The 25,632-nt window shown below is 40.0% G+C and overlaps 2 protein-coding genes across 22 annotated transcripts in view; one reads left to right on the top strand and one right to left on the bottom strand.

Annotated features, from left to right (window-relative positions):
- The window catches only part of RIOK3 (RIO kinase 3), a 910,199-nt gene that overhangs the window by 830,391 nt on the left and 54,176 nt on the right, over positions 1-25,632 (top strand). The gene's annotated exons all lie outside the window — the stretch shown is intronic.
- ZNF521 (zinc finger protein 521) overlaps positions 1-25,632 on the bottom strand; it is a 283,936-nt gene that overhangs the window by 255,021 nt on the left and 3,283 nt on the right. For 11 of the 21 annotated variants that reach the window (XM_083451573.1, XM_083451571.1, XM_083451563.1 and 8 more), the window contains one exon: positions 2,774-2,830. The exons of 4 other annotated variants lie outside the window; for them this stretch is intronic. Coding sequence is in view for 11 of the 17 variants with exons in the window: in XM_083451563.1 (XP_083307689.1) it covers positions 2,774-2,830 (57 nt within the window). In the remaining 6 variants the exon portion in view is untranslated. Of the gene's footprint in view, positions 1-2,773; positions 2,831-24,435; positions 24,473-25,632 lie in introns of those variants that run through there. 6 more of the 21 variants (XM_083451574.1, XM_083451576.1, XM_083451564.1 and 3 more) reach the window with 2 other exon arrangements.

The raw sequence follows: 25,632 nt of genomic DNA, 5'->3' as shown, positions 1-25,632 counted from the left end.
GATCATGTGGTTATAATTATGACCAGGAAAGGAATATTTCTGCAGTTCAGCGGTGAAGTAAAACTCTGTCGCTGTCTGCTCCCAATAGTGTCCATCGCAAAACAACTGCCTCATTAAATCTCTGCAGTAAGATTAATATGCCATAGCTGCACTACATTTATAACTTGGTACTCCATAAAAAGCACATTTAATGGAAGGAGCCAGAGCTTTGATACAAAGATTTACTAGAAAAACTTCTAGCAGCATGTATGGGGCTTCTTACGCTGCTTTTGTGTGAAACAGCTGAATATTTTCTGTATCTGCTTGAAGGCTAAAAGTGTTGCAGCATACAAGGCACCCAAAAGCCATAATAACAAACAAATCAATAATCAATAAAGACATTGGTAAATGTTTTTCAAAACTCCACGCACCTCACATGGTGTGAGCCCATGGGTGCTTTATTAAACAACATTCCAACATGAGTGACATTTTAGAAAAAGGCTATGGCTTATGTTGTGCATAATCGGAAGAATCTCTAGAAATGAAGCTATTCGACTAACCTCAAATGAATCTCCCCATTTCAGGAGTAACCTCCCCCCTTTTCTGCAGGCTATTCTCACACCCTGCCATGTTTTGCTTCAAACACTCTATAGTTTTTATCAGTTATTAGCATGTTTTTAATATTCTGTTGGGAGCTGCACCAGAGTGGATGGGGAAACCCAGCCAGATGGCTGGGGTATACAGTTAATAAGAACTTATTATTATCAGTGCTAACCATGGTTTCTTTACTGGTTTAAAATATCGCAGTACTGCTGTTCAATTAGAAGTGTCCTTAACTTTTCCCAATAGGTTATAAAATTGACCAAATGCTCCTGTAACCACGGTTTGCAAGCTCACTTTAAACACTGACTACAAGAGCAACTCTGGTTTGTGCCAATGTAGATATAATACTATCATAACTATCTCCTAACCATGTTAATTAATTCATTATCTCAAAAGATTCAGAACAGTGTGCCTGCCCAAGATGTCCCATTGCTGCTGATGCTTCAAATAGTTACAATTGTTTTCTTCCACTTTATAAAATAGTAAAGGTGTATAATAATCAAAAGCAGAGGGCTTTTTGGTCAGGGAAAAACACAACATCTGAGATCTTCAGAGGGGTGGAGATGTGATCTGTATGGAGTATTTTGAAATGCACCGAAATATCTGGCTGAGCTTTGCTTTTCCAGAAATAAATCCTTAAGTTGCCCTGCAGATGAGCCAGTGTAATGTCACAAGTTAGGCTATTACGCAAGCATGTCAATCAGCTACATATCCGTGCGATCATCCAAGATTTAATGGCAAACACCATTAAAAACTGACAAACCAGGGCTAACATTTTGGGAAAACGTGTTCCTTTCCTCACAACATATTTTGCAAATGCAGCCCACTAAAACATTAACAGGATTTCATTTCTCCAAAGTAGTTAGAGAAATTTCCAGAAAAAAGTAGAAGAAAATTCCATATATGATTCCATATTTTGTCACAAGCAGTCTTTTTTATGCGGGTGTCAAAGAAGGAAAATATAGCATATACAAGAGTCCAAAGAGTTAGACAGCACAAATACCAACAAAGAGATGAATCCACTTTACTAGAGATGAAAAACGTACTAATAATCAGTTTACCGCATATAATAAGCTTACATTACTATTAATCACCTTATAAAGGAATCCTTCAAACTAAAAGCTATACATTAGCTGCGATGGGGGGGGGGGGGCTTTTTAAGTCTAAGTAAAACACGATCAATGAAAGCAGAATTTCCCCTTAGGATTTTCTTGAGACCCTCATCTAAAGATCCATAAGCAAGTATCAATAGAGCATAGAGCATGATCATTTCGTTGAGCAAAAGCTATTTAATTATTACTTCGCAGAATAAGTAGTCAAATATACCAAAAGACTGAATCATTCCTTAAACTGTAAAAACCAAGTATTTTTTTTCCAGACCAGAAGCAAAAAAATAAAATAAAAAGGGAACCACTGTAACCAACAACATGCTATTAACCCCCTTATAGCTGTTCATTATAATGAACAGGTCAGATTTCCAACCTAAAATCTTGCTGGTTGAACTAAGGATTTAGCTACAAAACTCCCAGTGACTTAAATGTAGGGATCAGTGGCTGCTAAGAAATTCAGCGGATTAAGATTTTAACTATACACTCGTTTATGAAAGCAACTAGCCTGTAGAGATACTGGCCACAATCCAGAAGTGTGCATGCGCCAGATCGGCATGCACAAGCTAATTCCCATTTCAGTCCCTTCCTTCTGCCAAACTCCCACACCGTTTTCAAACTTCCGGAAGTTTTTTTTAAGTGGCTTGACAGATCTGCTGTGTGGGTGGGGAAGACATTGGGAGGGGAAGCAGGGCTACTGGAATATAAATGGGCCGAAAAAATGGATTTGAGCTGAGGTCTGGTTCACAGCCTAACTGTCGTTTCATATGAAAAGTTTCTTTCAAAGAGATGTGATTAGCTGGGAGCTAGTGTGGATTCCTGCTTACAAATAAGGCATCGTGGATATTAAAGGGTCCATATTTCCGGAAGACGGTCATCCATCCATCAAACTGAAGCCCTCTTGGTTGAGGGAAAGAGAGAGACCCTGGGAAGCTAGGAGGCCTTTGGGGAACAGAGAAAAATGGAAAGACGGGCTTTTTCTTCCTTCCAAATACTTGAGCTGGAGTTCAATCAGGTAAGAGTGGACTCAATATCTCTCACACTGTTCCAAGACAAGCAAAATAAATGTAGGAATTCAGCATTACCTGTCTGCACGGCTGACTGTCCCACACCTCCCTGGTCCTCCGATTCATTTTCTTCTACTGTCAAGGAAAGGTAAAAAACAAACAAACAAAACGAAAAATGATCCATTAGGTAAGTGCCTTATTTGTATTCCAAACACATATCGCTACCTTCCATTCTTAAGGCCATCAATGTTCCCACTCCATGATAAATAAAAAGAAATTCTGCCTAACAAAAGATCTATTTGAAAAGGAGCCAGGCTTTAAACGGAATCTCAATGCATCTATTTGTCCATTGGTTAAGTGGCTTTATGGGACAACTCAAAAAATGTTGTGCATCAGAAGCCAAATAAATCCTTGCAGAAGGGAATCCGTCTTTGACTGTGTTCTTACTTGAAAAGCTCCACCAACCGTAGTAGCCCCTGTAAGCACAAGGGCACGAGCATTCTTAAACCATCAATCTGGAATTTCACTACCACTTAAAAAATATCAAAAATAAAATAAAATCTATCAGAATCCTAATATCTAGGACTCTGAATACGAAAGTTATCTATTGAGTGTATTCATCATGACTGGGGAGTTGTGCCTGCAGCTACCCTTGCCATTTTGACTGGGCTATGGTCAGTTGCACTGTAGCTATTCCTGTAATTTGCATTTGGCTGTAGCAACAGTGTCAGGCACTAGAGCAATTTGTGAGGGATGCGACTCAAGATAAAGGAGAATTGCCACTCTTTTTTTCTTTCTTTCTTTTAAAAAGACTCTTCCATCAGGCTCCAGCTCTAAATGGACAGGAGGAAGAGAACAGTCCTCTTCTCCCATTCCAAAGAGGTGACAATTTAAGGTTTAAGGAGTGGGGACTTAAAAGTTTATCAAGCTTCTGCTGAGGAGCAGTCTTAAAGTCTTGGCAAAAAATATAAACGCTTGCTTAGTTAGATATTTAAGTCTCACAGTCTGGATGTGATACTAGTAGGTATTTAATAAGACAAGGATTCCATAGAGGCATTATACATTAAGCGGTATTATTCCCTGGTACAACTTTTATGCTGCACTGTGATTTTAGCTACTCTATGGAAACAACCATTAAAAGAGAAATTGGGGGTGGAGTGGGATCTAATGGTAAGAGAATGATGTTGAGCAGATTGGGGAAACTCATACCTGAGGGCCAGAGATGTCCCTCCATACCTCTCTTTCTAGCCCTTGAGAATCTTTTCCCAGGCCATGTCCCACTCCACCCCCTGCTCCATACATTCATTCTTTACGTACTGCCTCACTGGAATATGGGCTTGAACTGCGGTAATACCTCCTGCTTGCATGGATGCTGTGTGTGTGTGTGTGTGTCTGTGTGTGTGTACAGTGAAGTGATGCTTACCTGACCTCTTGACAGCTGAGTCTTTGCAGCTTACCAGGTGAAAGAGTTAGGGGGCGGGGCGGCAAGTTGGTTGGCATTGTGCAAATGCGCCTGCAGGAGCCCTGTTGCTTTTGCACAGTGCTGAACTCCCCACCACCTCGCCCCTCCCACTCTCTGCCCTGGTAAGCGGCAATGACTCAGTTTTCAGTGGGTCTGGTGAGCAGCAGTGTCTAACCACTGTCCACAACTGTGTCAACCACTAACTTTAGCATGGCTGGAGGCAACCTCCAATATAAAAGGTAAGAGTAACATCCATCATTCTGTCCACTTTTGCCTCTGGTCCAGCCCAGCACTGGCAGGCAGCCCCAGAAGGTTCTCCATGAGGGAACACAACCCTTGTGCTGGAAAAGGTTCTCCAGCCAAGATGTAGAGCGTTGTAAAATATAATTAAGTAGCCATGGAGTTCCTGTCCTTGCCATTCTAACTCCCAGGATCCCACTTCAACCTGGGGCAGAGAAATCCCATTTATTTCAGTCCCATTGCATAAGCATGCATGTGCACATGCACACATGCACACACTTTTGGCCTGGGTAGCTTCTGTTCAAATATTTTGGGGTTGTCGCTGCCTGCCACAGCCATAGGATTGCCATGCTGGAGGGAAGACAGCTGCAAGCTCTCTGAACCCATCCCCATCCACTACACCCATCCTCATCCGCCCCATCATTTTGAGAAATGTTAAAAGGAGCATCACAAAGAGCAGAAGTTGAGAGTACCACGAGAAAAAAAGATGGAAAAGAACTCAGATTGTTTGGGGGTGAGGTCTCCCCATAGCAAGTGAGTAGTGGAGGCACAGTCAATCTCTGTGTTAGCCATTTCCTGTTACCCTTTCTGAAAGGGCTGGGCAGTCTAGCAAGTCATTCAAAACTTCCCAAATCTCTTTGCCCATCCAAGAGATCTGGAGGAAGTGCAGAAAAGGCAGGTGAAGGGTTCCACTATGGTGGATTAAACTGTCTAGACTGCATCATAGCAAGAGAAATGGAGCAGCCTGTGATGTTCAGAACCTAGTGGAGCTCTCTTCAACTTAGGGGTCCCTTCCCAGAGATGCAGGTGAGGGAAACCTCCCCCTGAGCCTAGGTTGCTTCAAACTGGGATGACGCACAGAAGCCTTCCTTGCCCTGGGAGTTCCTCCCTTCACGCTGCACAAAATTAGACTCAAGCGGTGGGAAGCTCTAATAAGAGCATTCAAAAAATAAATGCTGTGAGTTTGTCAAGAACAGTGGTGACATTTTTGGCATGCTTGGAGCAGTCCCACTTAGAAGAGAATTTAGCCCATTTTATTCCAACAGAGTAAATATTCTGAAGTTCAGCAGGATCCAAAATTCACTTTGCTTCTACTTCTCTCCCACTGGTGGCTCCTGGGCACAACTAATTACTTATTTTAACTCTTTCTTGATCCACACTGTGATGATGAAACAGGGACAACAGTTGTTGCTGTTCTGCAAAATGTTTTGTAGTAGCTACTGGGCCAAATGTGTGGAAGCTGTTGGGGTTTTTGGCCAGTAGGCACTGTGAGGCTCAACTCAGACATACTGACAGACCATGGTTTACTGTTATGAGAGTGAGGAGCTATGAGCCCAGTGCTTCTGCACATTTGCCTCCCCATCACTTCTTTGAGCACAAGGGGATTTAAAGTTTTCAGTCATCACATTGTAACAAAGCAGTTTCCTATTTCACCCAAGTATGGTTTTGAATGGAATGAAAAACTATGGACTGTTACAAACTATGGCTGAAAGCTTCAAATTTGTCTACCTGAGGGGCAGGCAATGTACCGTATTTTTCGCTCTATAAGACACACTTTTCCACTCCTAAAAAGTCAGGGGAAATGTGTGTGCATCTTATGGAGCAAATGCAGGCAGGAGGCTCTGCTCAGCGCTCCCTTTAAAGAGCCGTGAGGAAGGGCAGCCCTTCTCCCTCCTCGGGGAAAAGCCCCCAAGAGCCACACACACACTCTGCGTGCTCTTTAAAGGGAGTGCGGCTCTTGGGGCAGCCTTCCTCCTGCTGCCCTCAAGAGGCTTCGAGTGGCTATCCCATAAGCCAGGACAGCAAGCGATCCTGCTTGCTGTCCTGGCTTCTGCCTTAGCTGCGCGCAGCCTCTTCCGGGCAGGGGGAGTCTGCGCGCAGCTATCCCATAAGCCAGATCCCTCTTGCTGTTCTGGCTTCTGGGATTCAGATTTTTTTCCCCTCTTCTTTTCCTCCTCCAAAAACTAGGTGCGTCTTATGGTCTGGTGCATCTTATAGAGCGAAGAATACGGTAGTTCCATGTATTGCTGGGCATCATTCTTGGCCACTGGCCATGTTGGCCAAAGCTGTAGTCCGGCTGCATCTGGAGGGTCCAATGTTGGCTCACTACTGGCCTAACTTAAGGCATGAATGAGGGCAAAGGAGAGGCAGGAGAATATGAGGCTCACACTTGGTCGTTCTGTTAAAGGCATGGTTTGTTATCTCCAAATCACACCTAAGAGTTAGTATATTACTAGTGAGACAGCATTTCTCAGGGTGTCACTCTCCTTTTTGTCAAAGGTTCTGTTCTTTGTGGTTTTCTAAAATAAATGAACAAAGCAAACTTTTGTTTATATTCTACAAGGAATTGTAGAATCGAACTATACTGCACACTGTACAGCAGAGCAACATAAGTTAGTTGAATCCCACTCATTATAATGTCAAAGACTTGAGCGATATTATCTCTAATTTAGGTAAATATTTTAAAAATACTTTGATGCTGTTCTGATTTCTATTGTTTGCAACAAATATAAGGTTCAACATATAAGGTGATGGGAAATCTCTCTTATTAAGTAGATACAAAGTTTGGCCAAGATGTCTGTTCAGACATTATCCTAGGTGATAATTTTGAAAAAGCCCCCCAAAAGATAATGCCACAATGTTTGATATAAAACCTCTTCAAAAGGCCCAAACTGCAAAAATGAGCTTAGCAGTTAGCTTGACAATGCCACAATTTTTTAATAATAGCTGCTGTGGTTTTCGCATCCTGCCTGCGGTGACGGATGTGGGTTAGGTAGCAATTGTTAAGATCTTGTTAACCTTTGTCCGTACTTCCAAATTTGGCTGTTGGAAAGTTACTGAAGCTAACCCTCAGGAACAGAGCACCAAGCATTGCCAAAATATGGCTAGCCGCTACAGGTATGTTGTGCTGACTTCATCCTTGTGTTTATATGCTTCAGTGCATCTTCCTAAAATGGTTATGTCCTCCTCAAAATGAATAACAATTAAACCAGAGAAAGGCAGTGGGCTAGAAGAACTGATTCCTAAAGATAGATCAAGGGAAAATGTGGGGGCAGCATGAGCCGACAGCAGAACTATAAGTTTCAAAGGCAACAACACCAACCTCTGTTATTCATTGTTCCCTTTTGAACTTAGAACTGCACAGCGCACCTGGCTAGAAAGGCACTCACACTGTATTGCATGCATACACTGATACAGAAAAATGGTATGAGAGGGACTACTGTTCTTCTATTACTGTTTGTGTGTCCTTCAGGAAACACATTTTAAAAACTGTTAAGTGTGGACTATAATCAGTTTTCTCAGTTCCCTCGGTAAACAAACAAACAATACAATACACTTAATACTTGGCTGCACTGGAGCAATAGTTAACAGCTGCCTTGAACAACTTTGGAGACAAAAGGCACAATTTTGCTAAATAAACAGAGAGAGAAAGAGAGTGCCCCAATGAAATCCAAATACTGCCAGCACTGGCCAACACTGCTAAACAATGAAACAGAATGTCTATAAGTAATTCAGTCCACAACAGTCAACTAATCACTAGCACCTGCTAATCAACCACACCAAAGGCTGCAGAGTGATAGGCCTTCATCCATCATACCATAATGCCATAAGTCTGCCTGAAGCCAAAAAATGGCTTTAGAATTCCAATGTGTTTCACTGAACACAAGATGGAAGTCAGCTGCGTGCTAAATAATTCCCCCCACTTTCCATCCAAAACAAAAGAATTGCAGTTTGCTCTCTTCTTTGCCTGAGATACTAACACAGGAAGAATTCCATCCAGTTTTCTGAAGGTCTTACAGCAAAGGTTTATAATCTGCAAGAATATGCAATGCACTGTGATCTTAGAGGTGTTACCAGTAGAGCATCTTTCATATGTTGGAATGGGGTTAGTGGGGAGACACATACCCTGGGTCATGTGTTGCAGTTGCTGTTTTTTCTACTTTTGAGAAGTCACTTCATGGCATGGCACACTTTTCTGTGAATGGAGCAAGCACATGCCCTGCTGCTCTGCCACCTCGCGCATTAAGACCACCACAAAGTTAGCGGCCTTTGTAAAATGAATTTTGTGCTCACTGTTTAGTACTGGATGCTGTTGTTTCAATTTCTCATGCCTTATCTTATGAGATTAATCATATAAAAGCATTTCAGCACTAAGCAAATAATAAGTAAGTAAAGCAGAATTAGTCCTATCAAAACACAAAGCATACTGAATCATCCTTAAGTTAAGTTTTCTTTAGCAGTGTTTCTTCAATCTCAATAAAAAAAAGAAGTTTGCAAAATGTTATTGTGATAGTGCTGCTATTGCCACCACTACTCAATGTTGGCTTAGTGCTGAAATGTAGATGGTATCCTACAGGGCACAGAACAGGCAATTATCTCTTCCAAAACACACAGAACAAGGTTGGGGGGAAAGGAAGGAAAGTAGGTAGTTTTGGGGATTAATGAAACAGAAGCAACTAAAGGCATACTGCACCAGACGTGCTTTGGGAAAGACAAAGGCAGAGAAAGTCATCGCAATGGAACAGGGTGGTAGGGAGAAGCCAACACCGTTCCTTGATTCTCTTTTGCAATACTACAGGCACAGTCAATGCACAGACCAGAGTTCTGGAGCCTGTACACACATAGCACGAAGGGGAAAAGAGCTTCAAACTCTCAGGAACGCATGGTAGACATGTGCCAGGGAACCATCACCGCTGCATGTTTCAGATGCCCCCTTCCCTTTACTCTTTCTGCGTAGAGGAGCGAAGCACAACTGCCACTCAGAATGTGAATGAGTTCTTCTGTCGTGATCAGGTATGCTTTTTTTTTTTTTAATCACTCCTGATACCTGTGAAGTACAGTAGCCCCAGTGCCCAAATCTGAACTGTAGCAGGTGAGAATGAGAAGGCCAATAATAGACTTGAAGCAGATTGCCGCAGCCCAGGAACAGTGTTGGCCTAGGATTCTTCAGCACCCAGTAGCGCCTGCTTTGAGGAGGGTGCACCTCCCTCTCTCTCGCGCTTTCGGTTTCAGCGCTAAAGCAATAGTCTGGCAGACTAAAAAGGTCCCCTGTGGAGCATGCTATGAAAGGGCCCCTCCGGGAGCAAGCTATGAAAATGGGATGGCCTCTAAACATGAGCAGGAATTTGATAAAGCCCAGGGAACAAAATTCATTATTCCTCCTTCATTTTATAACGACATACTCTGCAATTCACTAAGCTGCCTCTTAAATGAGAGCCAGCCTTGTTCCGCATTAGGAAAGTAGTGGCCAATGGCAAAAATGTGCATTAGAGACTTAATAAGGGAAGTAATGGGTGACTGTGAAGTTGTACAAACACAGCAAGAATGTGAATGTACACTTTACAACAAATCCTTGAGAACAAAGGCTGTGATTTATTGTATTTATACTACTACAAACTATAATAAAAATAAAAGCTTTGGATAATTGAAAAAAAGTCTTATTTTCTTTTTCACGAGGCAGGTTAATAATTTTTTTAGAGATACCTACTGCCCTGAATGACTGAGGCCATTTTCGGCTTGTTAAACAAAGTAAGAGAGAAGCCACACATCCCAAAATAAACTATAAAAATAGATTGCTATTGATTTAGTACCCTTCCTAAAATGGTTTCCTTAAGGAACATGAAACAAAATAAGCCTAATACAGCAACAATAGTTGCTGGGAGGTAGAAGAGGAGGAAAGGTTTTAACCTAAGACAACTGTCCTCATTTTTGTTCTTTCTTTTTGGGGGGTGGAGAAGGGGGTGACTTGCATTTTGCGTTTCCTGCAGTTCAATAAATAGTTATTTTATAAACCCTCCTATGCATAAAGATTAGAAGTTATTTGGTCTTTTCACCCATCTTACACAAGTCTTTTCCCACAAGAATGACAACTTTGCAGGAGGAAAAATGTGTTCAATCTGCATGTTTGAGTAGTATCAGCAGACAAGTAATAGAGACACTAGGCAGATTAGCATAATCAATACACAATTTACAGAGCTATCCAGACAGAACAGAAGTGATATGTGTATGCCATTATTTTAGCATCTACAAATTACAGTAATTTCGGGAGGTATCTTTATGCATTTTCTCTCCTCTGCCTCTGTGCATGTAAAGCTAATAGGAGGCACAGACTGCCCACCACCCACCCCCTCCACCCTTCAAAGAGAGAAGACACATTTCAGAAAGACACTTAAGAACAGGAAATATACGTTAACTCTCCTCACTTTCAGGATGTTGAATGGGAGATGAGAATATTTCACTGTTTAAAATAAGGGTTCTTGATTAATGCAAAACTGCAACTCACTGAAAACAGAGCTTGAAGTGAGGCTTAACGGCAGGATCAAGGACCCAAACAAAGCAGACCACACTAGCAGTGTTGAAGCAGGAACATGCCAAATCTGTCCAATCCCTTAATTCTGGACTAGGAATTTAGAGCAGACACACTTACCCCGCCCCTTCTCTTCGCTGCTGCAGACTGAAACATGGCTAAAAGTTAGCTACTTTGGCCACAATACTAGCCAACATTAACTAGCGTTGATAGAAATTTACCTATTAACCATATGGTGGTTGCTTTAAAAGTTAACATCCCTAGTTCTAGGTGTAGGGCAGGAATACCCATATGATGCTCTCCACATGTTTTTAGGCTACATCCTATCATCTCTGGCCATGATGGCTTTGGCTAATGGAATTTGGGAGTCCCAACAGCTAGAGGATGGCTACCCTTGGTTTAGGGCTGTGTACTGCAGGGCTGATTTAGTAGCAAAATGGCTTGTATTGACATCCAGGGAAGGACTGACCAATTGACAATGGAGCAGATACTGTTAAATTTCATCAGAATACATAACCATTTGAAGGCACAATAATATGCAAAAATGCAATATAGGATGGACATATGTCTTGAGAGTTCTTTGACTCAGAACTAGAAATCTTGAGCAAAGGAGCAAGCTGCTTTTGAAAGCTGTTGGTTTTCTCTCTGAGTTTGACCAAGCAACGCTGAATGAGATACAAAATATGTGTTTCACATTGGTGTGGGCTGCACTGTAACCACCTGTTAATAATCTATAAAGAAATAAAGTGGGGCGCTGGGGAGGGGGTGTTCAATTCTATTGGGTAGCCCCAGCCTTTAAAAGCAGGGACTTGGTTACGGCTGAGCCATGTCTGTAGAAATTCAGGGGGCTTTCCTGGATTAGATGAAGCCCAGATCATAGCAGTAGTAACCTACTTCATAAGGTGACAACAATTATACACACAGACACAGAATGCCCATTTTTTAAAAGTTGCCAGTTGTAAAGGGGTGGTGGTTGAGGCAGTAGCAAGCGTTCAAGGAGTTGCCAGTCTTTTCTGCCATCCTGGACTAAGACAATGAATTTAAAATACTTTTCACCCTTAAGTAATAAACAAGCCATGTAATTCTTCTCTTTATGCTATTTGTTCCCTAATCCTACCTAACCACTAGGCACATAAAACATATACTCTTATTCTGTACTCCAGGAAGAAATGACCAAAATACAATTGCACTGGATCATATTTGTATTAATGAATAATCAAGTCCAGTTCTGGTTCAAAACTCCAAGTACATTTAATGCGCACACAGCTCTCACATGATACGTTTGCTGAATATGTAAGACTCTGCACTCAACGTCAAACTAGGAACAAACTGTTGGATCAGGTTCTGAATATTTGTCTTTAAAAAAAAGGTGTTAAAAGAAGAAAAACTTAAAAGGTCTTATATATTTCTAAAATGAATATAGAGTGACTCTCATACCACACAAGAAACATTAACAAAGCCAATAACCAAGACCAGATACCGCTAGAATTACACCCAACTCTCATAAATATTTTCATATAATTTTTTTTTAAAAAAAACACTACAATTTGAAGGCTCAATTCCACTTACTACTACTCCCTTGGTGGCATCATCAGCCGGTTCCCTTCAACTGATCCATATTCAGTTTAGAGGCATAATTTCTCCTCTCATACATATTACTTTACCTTAAGAACTAAACTGTGAACTATCGGGTTAGCATCCCTGACCCCACCCCAAAAAAAGAACTCTGAGATGGATATTCACAGCCTGATGAGGCTGTTTTATAGTAGTAATTTTATGAGAAGCATAGTGACCTATACTTACATAGTTGAAAGGATAGCTTAAAGGTTTTGCACCATGGATATACTTTTGGTTAGATTCCTTTAGTACATTTAGTACCACTTCAATTCAGTGTGTTTGTGTCTATTCATGTTTTAAGTGTTTCACAATTATTTATGTTAAGATCACATCAGGCAAATTGGCTGGTCCTTGAAGAAGGCCCCAATCTGCTTCTCCAAGACAGGTCTGCAACTCAGCCAGCCCAGCCACAAGCTGGGGAGATGCTATCACTGACTCACCCAGTTTACTGGGCTATGACCAAGAAGTCCATGGCTGCTGTTACTGGAGAAGATCCTGACCTTGAAAATGGCATGGTAGAACTCCTCAGGAAGAACTTTCTACTACTCCGATAACCTTGAGGGAACTTCATGGAATTCTGTTGAAAACAGATACGTGCCCCAAGACTAAAAACCAGTTATGTAGCCAAGGCTAACCAACAAGTTCACAGGCTACTACCAGAGGAAATTAGGTAAGTTCAAATCCCATTAAGATGTATGGAATTTAAGCACACAGTTGGGTTCTATTTTAATTAGCATCTAATGTTCTCTGGATTCCCCCAAAATACTCTATCCACTGAACCACACAAGCTGAAGTTGATTATCATTAGGGTTTCAACCAATTAAAGATATTTCAAGCAACTAACTGTTTTGCTTTTAAGTGAACGACAAATTGATTAATTGGTTACAATAAAATCACAAGTATCTTGGTAAATGCCATGTGTTGAGGTTGAAAAATGACCATAACATGGAAAACATCACCTGTCTGTTAAATGCATTGCTTTAATCAAGAAAAGTAGGTAAGCAGTTTATAAAAAAAGATACCTTCAGCATCAAAACACTGTCATGAGGAAACACAAAAACCACCCATTCTGCAATGAAATAAGTATACACATAAATAAATCTCTTCACACATTCGCACACACAGCAAACTCATTCTACCTACAGTCAAAAATCTTATCAATTTTGCACAGCTAAGATCGGCAAAGCCCACCAACGACTTATGACACCCTACCAGTAGCTCAATACACTCTGCATTAGCTACTTCACTACCTGTCAAGTTCTTGTCAGGTCACAATAAGATCCACTTCAGTTGTGTTCAGATTGGTGGATCACAAATTGTGGATTTCTCAGCTAGATCTATGAGTTAATTAAGCATATGTACATTGTTTTATATCGAAGAGGAGTGTGTTTAATTATTTAGAAAATTCAGGACTTGTTGCTATTGCCATGATACTGCCTTTAATTAACATGGTGAGGGAGTTAATTTGTGTGAAACAATTTGGCTCTTGTAATATAAATGGGAAACCAGCACTTGATGGGGCTTGGGAAGAATACAACACTCCATGGCAAACCTCAGCCTTGCATGCCGCTTTGATCTCCTTTGGGAGAAAAGGTAGAATATAAACTGAAAATATGATTATTAAACATGTTAACCGCTCTGTTTTATTTATACACACAACTTTCTTAGAAGGGACTCAAATTGGCATACAGTGGTACCTCGGGTTAAGAACTTAATTCGTTCTGGAGGTCCGTTCTTAACCTAAAACAGGTACCACTTTAGCTAATGGGACCTCCTGCTGCTGCTACACTGCTAATGCACAATTTCTGTTCTCATCCTGAAGCAAAGTTCTTAACTCGAGGTATTATTTCTGGGTTAGCAGAGTCTGCAACCCGAGGTACATCTGTATATGGCTCTTCCTTTACCCATTTACATTCTACCGCAATCAGATTCTAGTAAGCTAAGAAAGGAGTGGCAAACTTGTGAGCTTTCAATGTCCAATGTAGTTATGGGTGAATCAAGGACTCTAAACTTGCATCAGCAAACACCAGCAGGACTCATGGCTGGATATGTGGCTTGATAAAACAGAGGGCATTACTGCAGCAACCTGAGAACAGTGCGCTCTAAGCATGTTGGCTTGGGTCTTAGGCTAAGTTGACCTAAGGAAGTTTGTGGAAGTAAAGTTTTCTGGCCCCTTGCAGCTAACTATACCTGAATAGGCTGAGCAACTGGGCAGCTGATCCCTGCAGAAAGCAGAGTTTATGTTTAAAGATCCTAAGCTTTATTTCCACATGTTTGTACTTCATTTGCTCTCTCATCATAGCTCTGTGTAGAGATGGGGAACTGGATCAAGCCAGTGTGCCAGATCCCTATTCTCCACACCCAACCACAGGCCAACTTTGGCAGATGAGCAAGACCCACCCATTGTTCAATCATGGGACATCTTATTGATGTCAGCTGACTGGCACCTGTCTCCAAGTGCAAAGAAGGTTGCAATCCCCTTGTAAGATGTACAGTGGTACCTCAGGTTAAGTACTTAATTCGTTCTGGAGGTCCGTTCTTAACCTGAAATTGTTCTTAACCTGAAGCACCACTTTAGCTAATGGGGCCTCCTGCTGCTGCCGCCGTGCCACCGGAGCACGATTTCTGTTCTCAACCTGAAGCAAAGTTCTTAAGCTGAAGCACTATTTCTGGGTTAGCGGAGTATGTAACCTGAAGCGTATGTAACCTGAAGTGTATGTAACCTGAGGTACCACTGTAGTTTCAGCATCAATCAGCACATTGGAACTGTGAACCTGCCTTCAAAGAGGCTCCCTTGTAAGTCCCTATCAGCTGATTTTCAGTTACAAGGAGCCTGGTGCTGTGCTTTGGAACCTTCGCAATCTGCTGATAGATGGGGTTTGACCCGCTTTTCCAAACGTTTCACTTCCCTTTGGCCAAGCCTCAACTTTTCCTGACCCACTCTTGATATCATATATGATGTCAGGTGCAGAGCAGGTAGGCATGGTTTGGCCAAAATGATCTGAAGGACCTAATCAGACCTGTTGGCTGTTCTAAGGTCTTCACATTCAGTCTCTGTATACAGAACACATTTCACACAGCTAACCAGGTAAGAAATCTTGGGGTAGTGGTAGGCAACTTAACCAAAAAAATGTTGAAACCAAGATCTGACAGCTGCGAAAAAGCTAAATTCCATTATAGGAATCATTAGAAAAGAAGTTAAAAATAAAACTGCTTTAAAAATGAGACTACAGAGGTACAGCATGACTATGGGATAGTGATCAGTTGCTGGGAATCACAGCTGGGGAGAGTACTGTTGCAGTTCAAGGCCGCTTGTGGGCTTCCCACAGGCATGTGACTGGCCCCTGTGACAACAGGATACTAGACTAAATGGGCTTTGGCCTGATCTAGCAAGGTTCTTCTTCTGTTCCTAACAGAGCAATACAGCATTTGGTGTCCTGATCACCTCCATCTGACAAGCTAAAAATAAGGGCTGTACAAGGCATTTTTATTGATTCATTAATGTTCCTCTCCTGACACTGACAAATAAAGTATAATTAGTGGTACCTAAATGACAGAAAATACATATGAAGCATCCTGGTTTATAGGGCAAACTATGAGTGGTATTTTTACTTACAGAAATCCTGCTGCAATTAATGAACATGACTCAGTTATGGCCGTAACTTTCAATAGGTCTACTCTGAGTAAAACCTAGCTGACTACAAAAGCATAAGGGTTACACGTGAAAGCAAGCTTAGAGGGATACACTGCTTATTGGAGAAACGCGAATGGAGGGATGGTTTTAACCCCCTTCCTCACTGGCCCTCTTCCAACTCAAAACCCCTTCCCGCTTCACATCTTCAACCAAACCAGCTTTCCCCCCCAAACAGGAGGTACAACAAAAGGTAAGCCGTCATAGGCATTCTTACATAATGCAGTATAGTGTAAACGTAACTTTTATATGCCTGGGGGGGGGGGTGTAAGTTGCTTTATTGCCGAACCGAACCCTCAGTATCTCTGAGGTATTCCTGTACTTTACTTCCTCTTACTATTCACATTCATACTTTAATCTACAATCTCATTTAAGCAGTATCCTCTCCCCTTTTAAACCTGAATGCATATATATTTTCTCATACTGATCACAAAACTCAATCCATATATATACCTAATCTTCCACTCATTAAAACAAAAATGACAGTCCCACCCCACCAAAATAAAACGAGTTACAGTTAGAAGCATTTTTAAATCCTGGTGTCCTTGAACAGGTGCGGTCAGAATGCAACTTGAAATACAAAAACAGAAAATGATTATTATCACAGTAGAAACCATAAAAAAGATTAAGGAGTGACACTACAAGTTAGAGACACTGTTGACAAATTTCAGTCGCTCTGACACCAAATTATCCCGTTCCTAGACAGGTGTTGTTAACAAAGCATGTTTCAGATCTTGGGCAAAGTACAGGTAACAAAGACAAAAGGAAGGAACGCTCACTGAAAAATCTCCCAAAAGAGCACCTCCTAAAGGCCAATAATATAAAATAAAACCCCACTAAAATACAATATGCAAATAATAGGTGTCAGTAATAATAATAAATACTTGGTAATGTGAAGAATAAACAATATACAGTGGTACCTCGGATTACATACGCTTCAGGTTACATACGCTTCAGGTTACAGACTCCGCTAACCCAGAAATATTACCTCAGGTTAATAACTTTGCTTCAGGATAAGAACAGAAATCATGCTCTGGCGGAGCGGCAGCAGCAGGAGGCCCCATTAGCTAAAGTGGTGCTTCAGGTTAAGAACAGTTTAAGGTTAAGAACGGACCTCCAGAGTACTTAACCCGAGGTACCACTGTACAAATATACGGTCCGCTAATAAATGTTTTAAAAATAAAGCATTGACGATGGCTCCCAGAGAGAAATGCACATCCACTTTGCCCCTGCCTGGTTCTATTAGCTGAGGCAGCACAGTAGCAAAGCAAAGGTCTGGCTTACTGTGTCATCTGAACCCAGGCTTGTGATTAAGCTCTTTCCTTCTTAACCACAAACTGTAGCCAAGAACAAACCTGGATTATCTTAGCATTCCATGCAAATGTGGCCAATATCTTGAAAACGAGTCATGCACGCTACCTAATTGCTGCAAAACTTATTGCTCAATTGTACAGTGATCAGCTAGCCCATTTTTAGGGCCCTGATCATAAGAGTGCAAACGAATCTTTAGAGGGAACATGGGGTGCATATCTGATTGGAACGACCTGACGTCCTGGCTGGGCGGGCAGGGGGCATCACTGAGACAGATATCTAGGAATGAGGAGATATAAAAAGGCTACAGCTGGAAAATGTATCTAAAGGCATAAGGGATGTTCAAGTAACATTCTTGTACAGACCAGTTTTAGAAATAAAATAAAATAGAAGTAACTGTTGCAGAGTGAAAGGTCTTTTCAGCAACACGTTGCCACATACAATATTTATAATACAAACACGGACACAGGTAAATTCACCTAACCTATGAACAACCAGGACATTCCCCACCCACTTAGCATCAGTGTTGGCATATGGTAAAGCAGAGCTGCAGAAACTTTAATGTTAAAGAACATAAATGCTCTGTGTTGGGAGATTTGGGGGGTTAGAATTTGCAAAATCATCAGGGATATGAATAGCCAATAGATATAATTCTAAACTGGAAAATAAATAAATTAAGAGAGCTCAGCTGGGGTCTGGGAGAATCCTGTACTACCATCCAAATTGCGGTGACACTCAAATTCTGTACTGATAATTATGCTACTAAATCACATTCTACAACTTAAGACGACATGTAAGTTTTAAGGATGAGAGTATCAAAATTAGGTGGCAATGCTGACATTCTTATTAACATGGCTTTTCTGGAGCTTTTAATACACCTGCTTCAGAGAATTCTTATCCATGCCTACATGTGAGTTTATGTAGTTAAGAACAAAACTGGACATTTGTTGTGCCCTTGAAAAGCAGGCTCCTGGTATGTCCCAAATGAAGTGTATTTAAGAGTACCGATACTGGGAAAATCAGAATAAAGTTTATATATGTAGTTAGGATGATAAGTCTAGGTAATACTGCTGAAAAACTACGTTCACTTAAAATGAAACACTATTTAAAATCTGGAATATGCCAGCAACAGAACTGTTATTCATTTGCCAGCAAAGTCAACCAACTCTACCACCCTCCATTAAAGTTAGCAATGTAAGATTTGAAAAGTGGGTAATTGTCCATATTGAAATACTTAAAGTAAGTGTGGTAAAAGTAGTTGCATATGTTGTGCACACTCTAAAGTATGCATTCTCCAAACCACAGCACTTCTTCACTTTTAAAAATAACACACACACCACACACACACACATAAATGCCCAAGGTGGGGGGAGGAATAGCAGCTCACTGGATTAAATGCCTTCTTCAAAGGGAAAGGGAACACCTAGAAGTACTGTACAAGGATAACATATTTATTTGCAAGGGACAGCTCTGTGATAACAGTACTGTACATGCTTTGCGTGCTTCATCCCCCTGTATCTCCTTTTAAAATAACCAGATAGGAGCTGATATGAAAGACCTCTGCCTGTTGAACTGTTGACTGCCAGGAGTCAATACCGACCTAGATGAACAACAGTCCATCCAGATATAAAGGCTGCTTCCTATGTGCTTTTAATATTTTTTCAAGTTTCAAGTTTTTGAGATCATTAGCCTCTGCTGTGGTATGGGTTAGGTTTTGTTCTTTTTACTGTATCGTTGGATACAGGAAATGTTTGCTTTGTATGTTGCATTTCTCTCTTTTTTATTTTGCCTCAATTTATTTTACTCATTTGTATTTTATCTTGTTGTTTTGCTTTGATACTTTGTTTGCACGGCATGCCAAACAAATGCCAGCAAATAATAGTAATTTAAATAAAATAATGCCTACATTAGAATAATCCCATCTTCTATCACAATGAAAAAATAGGCTTTTCAATGCCCTTTTGCGCTCCATGTGTGTGAGTGCATCAGCAGACATCCCAAATAGCCCCAGCCGCCGACCACCAGCCAAGGAGATGCAGCCTGCCTCGTGTCACAGATTTTGGGGTACCAAAGTGCTCCCAACTGTCCATCATTTAATACTGAGGGTGGTACAGTTTGAATTTTATGTTATCAGTCTAAAATGCCTTGCCCTGTTTGTTATACCAAAGCATAAGAGCAAAACATGGAGTTTCTGCCCTCTCTCTGGAAAGCAGGAATACTAAATGGAAATGAAAACTATGAAGTATAGTAATAAAGATACTCGAAGTTTAGCTCAAGTCTTCTCCCCCCCCCCCCTTTTGCTTCAACATAATCCCCAGGCATATAGCTAACTACTGCTTGATCATTATTCCGGCTCAAAGTAAAGCTACTGAAGTTTAGAAGGATTCACATCTTACAGAGTTTCTTTCATCTCCAATAATTACTAAACTAGCATAATTACTAATACTTGAGGTGAACTGTGATGCATGCTAAGAGCCCGACCTGCCTAAATTAGAGGGAGGTGTTTTAGTTTTTAAGTTTACAACTGTTCTCAATTTTCCAAGATTCACATCTTCTGTCAAACTTTCTCATTGGTCTCCTAAAACTTTCCTTCACCATTTGATTATGATAAGGAGATAAATTAAAAGAATCTGCAGTCCCTGAATTTCAGATTTTTTTGTAGCGACAGTATTGCTAAGTACATTTAAACGCCAGACATGCACACAACCAGAGGAAAACATGAACAAATAAGGCATACATAATTCTTGCTAAGCTGCATGTAGACCCCAAGGCAAAAAAATGAAACACAAGACCACATTTTCCTCCCAATGGGACCAATCCTGACCTTTGACAAAACAACAGGGGACAACAAAAAAAATCAAAATACATATGGAGAAATACATCATGCTGTGATTTAAACTGCATTTGCAGTTTAAAAATAACATTCCAATATAATGCTATTTACACTGAAAATCACTCAAGTCACAAAGTATACTGGAACCCAAAATCATCTTAGTTTTCCCATATACATTTATTGCCACATTAATACTGACAGCACTAACAAGCTAACTTTTGGAGTCGAGTATTATTCTTTGAATTTCAACATCACAGCACAGGGTTTGTAACAGAGGAACTGATGTTATTAAGCTGTAAAGACTTGCAGCTTACAGCCCAAGAATTAAGGGGAAGCACAAAGCCATTCAAGAAATCCTGGATCAACATTGCAAATGTTATCTTTACATATTAGACGTATCGCAGTACAGACAAATTCAGCAACAATTCAGGGGGCAGTTACAAAATCTCTTAATTGTAAGATGCCTGTATGGCCCAATGAAAAAAACACTGGAAAATATATATTGTTCTTCAACCATTTTCATGAAGTTCTAGTTCCTGCTATACTGACACGAGAAATAGCAATTTGTGGACAAGATTCTCATACTTCCTTCCAGACATAAATAAAGGGTTGTCAGTAATGTGGGTCACTACAATGCTACAGCAACACTCAAAACAGTCACTAACACCCCAATGCAATGCCACAACTTGCTGTGTTAAACTTGCACCGTCAGATGGCTGAAGAAGGCGACCCATGTAGCTATGCTGGCACAGAACTATTATACTAGTAACCAACACAATCACCAAATCCGCCAGTGTGGTCCCATGAACAGCGGCTATGATACAAGTCGAACTGGGGCTGGTAGGGCAAAATATTCAGCCAAAATATGAACAATTTAAACATTTTTAGTTATGATGAGTGTTATGTTGACATCCTTAATATATCATTTGTCTTCAGCTGGGCAGATGGGGACCTACGACCATGTTGCAGCCTAACCTCAGGTGAATTGCACTTGCAGCACTACAACCACGCAAATATATGGTAAAGAATAATAACAAGGTGGATCTGTGCTCTGAAAAAGTTGAAAGTTATATATCACAGGAAGCTTTTGAGCAGGCCTGGGGAGAACATGCTACCCCACTTTCCCTACAAGCCAAAGGCAGTTGCTGCAGCAACAATGCTCTGTGCACCACTGAGGTCTGGAATACCTGTAGTAAATCTAATAATTTCAGATTGCTACAAATCATCAGTAGTGACAGGGCAGATTAACATGTGTGTTGTGATACATCAACAAAGAAAGAGCGTAAACCGACAGCACACGAAAAGGGGACTACTGTATAGATAGCTGCCTGAATTTAAAGAATATTGTAAGACAGTTCTAATATGTAATTTTGCTTTGTACATGTGTCTGTATGCTTTCATGTTGACTATTCTCAGTTTTGCCCAATTTTGGCTAGACACACAAAAAAGCAGCAATCTGCTTCAACACAGATGTTTTTGGTTTCACAGGCCAATTGGAATTTTATGAATTTTTGTCCCCTCCCTTTTAAGAATATAATGCTATAGTGCTCAGAAATTGGTCATTTCAGATAAAGTCATTTAGAACAACAGTATGAGACTGGAGATGGGCAGGTTTCAGGGATAGTACCAACAGTAATTACTATTTTTGTCTATATGGAATTCCTTAGATTATATTATGAGTCAAGTAATCTAATGTCTTTTAATATCTAGTCAGTATGGTCTATTCTTTGAATGTCAATCTCCCTTCTGAGTTACTATTCCTAAATTAGAGTTCTCACTTCTGCGCTTTTCTATGCAAAATCTATTTTGGCTCTCCAGAATGTGTAAGAATGAAACAATATGTCTAAATATATAATTGGAAATAGAAAATATGTTTTTCAACATTTCCAACAATCCAGAAGTAAAACTATGGCTGAATTTTCTCAAACAGTACAATTCAGGGCCTTACTACGTAGTGTTTTCAATATTTCTAAATAAATGCATGCTTTAGGCATGTTAAATGTAGTACATGGAGTAAAATACACTGTGTCCTTCATCAAGAAACATAAAATTAATAAAGCCTTATGAAACTGTGTCTGCATAACAGTACAATGAAACACATACTGCACTAGGGGAAATGTTTAAGTAATAGAAACACTTAAGTCTCAAATCATGTCAATATCCTCGTTATGGCTAATTTTACATCTACAATTTCCAGTGGTTATCCCTCCACAAGTAACTGGTGTAATAAACAGAACCTTATTTTGGTTCAAAAATGATGGCAGTGTATAAACATATTTACATCTCTATCCTAAACATACTTATTTGGAAATGATACTTGCTTTAAAAGTTCCATCGTACTCAATGGAATTTACTTTCAGGTTTTAGAATGCATGTACAATTTTGGGTATCTTTCCCCCATCCAGCAAGGAGGATCAATTCGGATGTATAAGTGGACATATAATTTGAAAAATGTATAATTTTAAAAGACACAAGAAAAAAGCAAACAAGACAAATGGGTTGGTAACACGGGCCACTGAATTATAGGAAAGCTAATCCTTTCCAATGGTGGCATTAAGCACTTGGAAGTATTCTTTCTTCCTTGCCTCCATTGCTTAGGAAATCCTAGGAAGAATTTCACACATGCAGAAAGGCCTATCTTGACCTTTGGTTACCAAGTATGAAAGTGGCAGGAAGGATACGGCACTTGGACAACAATATTTAATGCTAGGTTTTCTTCAGGTAAGAACTGTATAGTGAAGAGCTCCCTGAAGAAATGGGATATATGACTAGGAGGGTGGGGAAGGGGGAGGGAATGGAGAAAAAGCACAGGTCAAGGTTGTCAAATCTCATGTCAAAAGCAACCTGTAGGTTCTGGCTGTTAAATTCCAAAAAATATATATAATGCTTTAAAGCATTAGTGAATAAATAATGCTCTCATCCCAACATCTAGATACACTTGAATACATTCTTTCACAATTCATTTGCATAACTTGTAAGTTTTTCATTGGGAAATGGTAGCCACGGTGTACAGTTATACTTCTCAGAGATTTTCACAACAAGCAACACACAACACATTACGCTTGTATAGAATTCTGCTAAATGGTGCTATTAAAATAATTAAACACAAGTTCAACAGCCACCATATCCCATCCCACTCGCCATTCTCCCCAGCCAATAATCGTGATGAAGAACAGGTTTATTTTAAATAAATACATTTCACAAAGAGCAAGAACATGAAGTTTATAAAATCCATAGCTTGACTGTAATTTACTTAGTATTAGTAATATTCCAAACCAAATTGCCATTTTGATAATATACCTGCCTAATGTCACTACTACCCTGGAATGCAAGTTTCAAATCAGGCTAACAGAAGTGTCAATAGTACAAAAAAGCCTCTTTCCCCCCTTCCATTAAACAAATAGACTGGAGCCTCAGGACCTTTATTTCATGATAATTTTACTTAAGCCACACACTGATCCAAATTTAATTTGTAGACTACAGATTACCACCCCTATCCTAACACTTTTTTGGCACTATTAATGTTTACTTAATAGTTTTTGTTGATTCACAGTCAACACTCATTGATTATGGTAGCTTTTCACAATGTATCTCACATGACTGGTTTGCCTCTGAAAAGTTTGTAACTGGATTTTTAGCTATAGTTCTTGTTTATTTCTAAATGATTTGGCCATTTTCATTTTACAGTAAGAAAACTATCTTAGGCAGAAATACTAATCCAACTTTCCTGGTATAAACCCCACTGAATTAACTTACTTCTGAGCAGACTTCGTTAACCTTGTGATGTAAGGCTAGGAACATAAGCAGAATTAATTGGAAGTCCCATTAAAAGAAATATAACTTACTCCTGAGTAGACATGGCTAGCAGATTGGGCTCTAAATTAGCACCACACTAACCTTATTAAACTGTACCAAATATTTATGATTCAGCTCAAATCTGCACCTTCCTAATTGAAAACAAAGATGCATGTGATTTGTTTTTTTTTAAGTGCTGAAAGCAAAATACTTAAGCTCTCAACTGCCTCAGTACTCCAAAGTCATATTTTCCTTTGAATAAGGCCAGCCAGCTCAAAAATGGACAATAACAAAGAAAAAATATTCAGCTGAATGGAAAAGAATATTAATTTATGTAGCAACAATCTAAATATTGCATCAACCATGACACTTCAGATGACATTAGCATGCATTATGATTAAAGGGGATAATGAGTAGAATAATGTATAGGAATGTGTAACCTATGCATTTAAATAAGCCACTGCTTGTTTCGGTCAATACTTACTGTCAATGACATTGGGATACTTCTCTCTGCTCATAGGCTGTTGATACAGACCAAAGACTATATTTTATATGAGCACACAGAAAACTGAAGCTACATCTTTATTTTAATTAATAATTTTCTTTACCAAAAAACCTTTTGGAAAATAAGTGTTTTGTTTCCACAAGGAGATTTTTTAAAAAGTTATATATATATATACACACACACACACTATTTTGGCGTTAAGTACAACTGTGCATCATTTATCGGTTAACTTTGCATGCTCAGCCAGTTCTCAAAGATTCACAAGTATAATAATGAGGGGCTTTTTTCAACTCAATTTCTTTTCTACATCTCCCCATAAATTTAACCAATTGATGACTTTATTTATTGGCCATAAAAACTTGCTTGCATGTAAATTAATCCTCTTTAGGGAAGCTATCAGGAAATAAACATATGCACAATCAACAGAACTCTCATTGTGAAGTCATTTTAAAAGGTAGCTGAAGAACATCGAATTCATTCCTTACAAGCTGTCAGACTAAAGCATCAATGAACTGTATAAACTTCAGTCAACCAAAAATTATATATGGGTCAAAATCAAATGTGGGGAAGCAAGTTTAACATACACTGCTAGGGAGATGTGGAGAATTGGAGTGAATAGGAGGATGCATGCTGCTTGAAGCTTTGGATCAGGTCTCTGAGAGGTAAACTTTTGAAATGAGTTTTTACACCAGCCAAACAAATCACTATTGTCCTGGCCTGTATATGTAAACAGGCTGACCTTACTGCCCCCTCACAACCAATGTGTTTCGCTGACTTCAACCTAGCAAAACCTGGTTTACCATACAGAATTAGGCCTAGTACTTTGATGTAAGTCACCTATTAATTCAGTCACATCCCAAACTCATTCCAGCCGTGTTTACAGGCCAACTTTCCAAAACTTCAGATACTGTCTTCACACACACACACACATGCCCTAATATGACACTTAAGCCATCACCAGTGTCCTCACATCTTTCAGCCTAGGACAGGAGAGAAACTCTAGCTCTTTTGTCAACCTTTTGTATTTTATTACCTCCAGTAGCAGAGAGATCGAGTAGTAGCCTTTCTATTCACAGCAAAAGGGGACACAAAAAACTACAAGGAGCTCTGTTGGATTTCCACCTACAGTTGCTGGGGTGGAAGAGATTTAGTGGGGGGGGGGCTGTGGAAGGGCAA

The sequence above is a fragment of the Podarcis tiliguerta genome (assembly GCF_965153285.1).
Source record: "Podarcis tiliguerta genome assembly, chromosome: 7".
NCBI lineage: Eukaryota > Metazoa > Chordata > Lepidosauria > Squamata > Lacertidae > Podarcis > Podarcis tiliguerta.
Note: the sequence above shows the minus strand (reverse complement) of the source record. Positions and strands in the feature narration are given on the sequence as shown.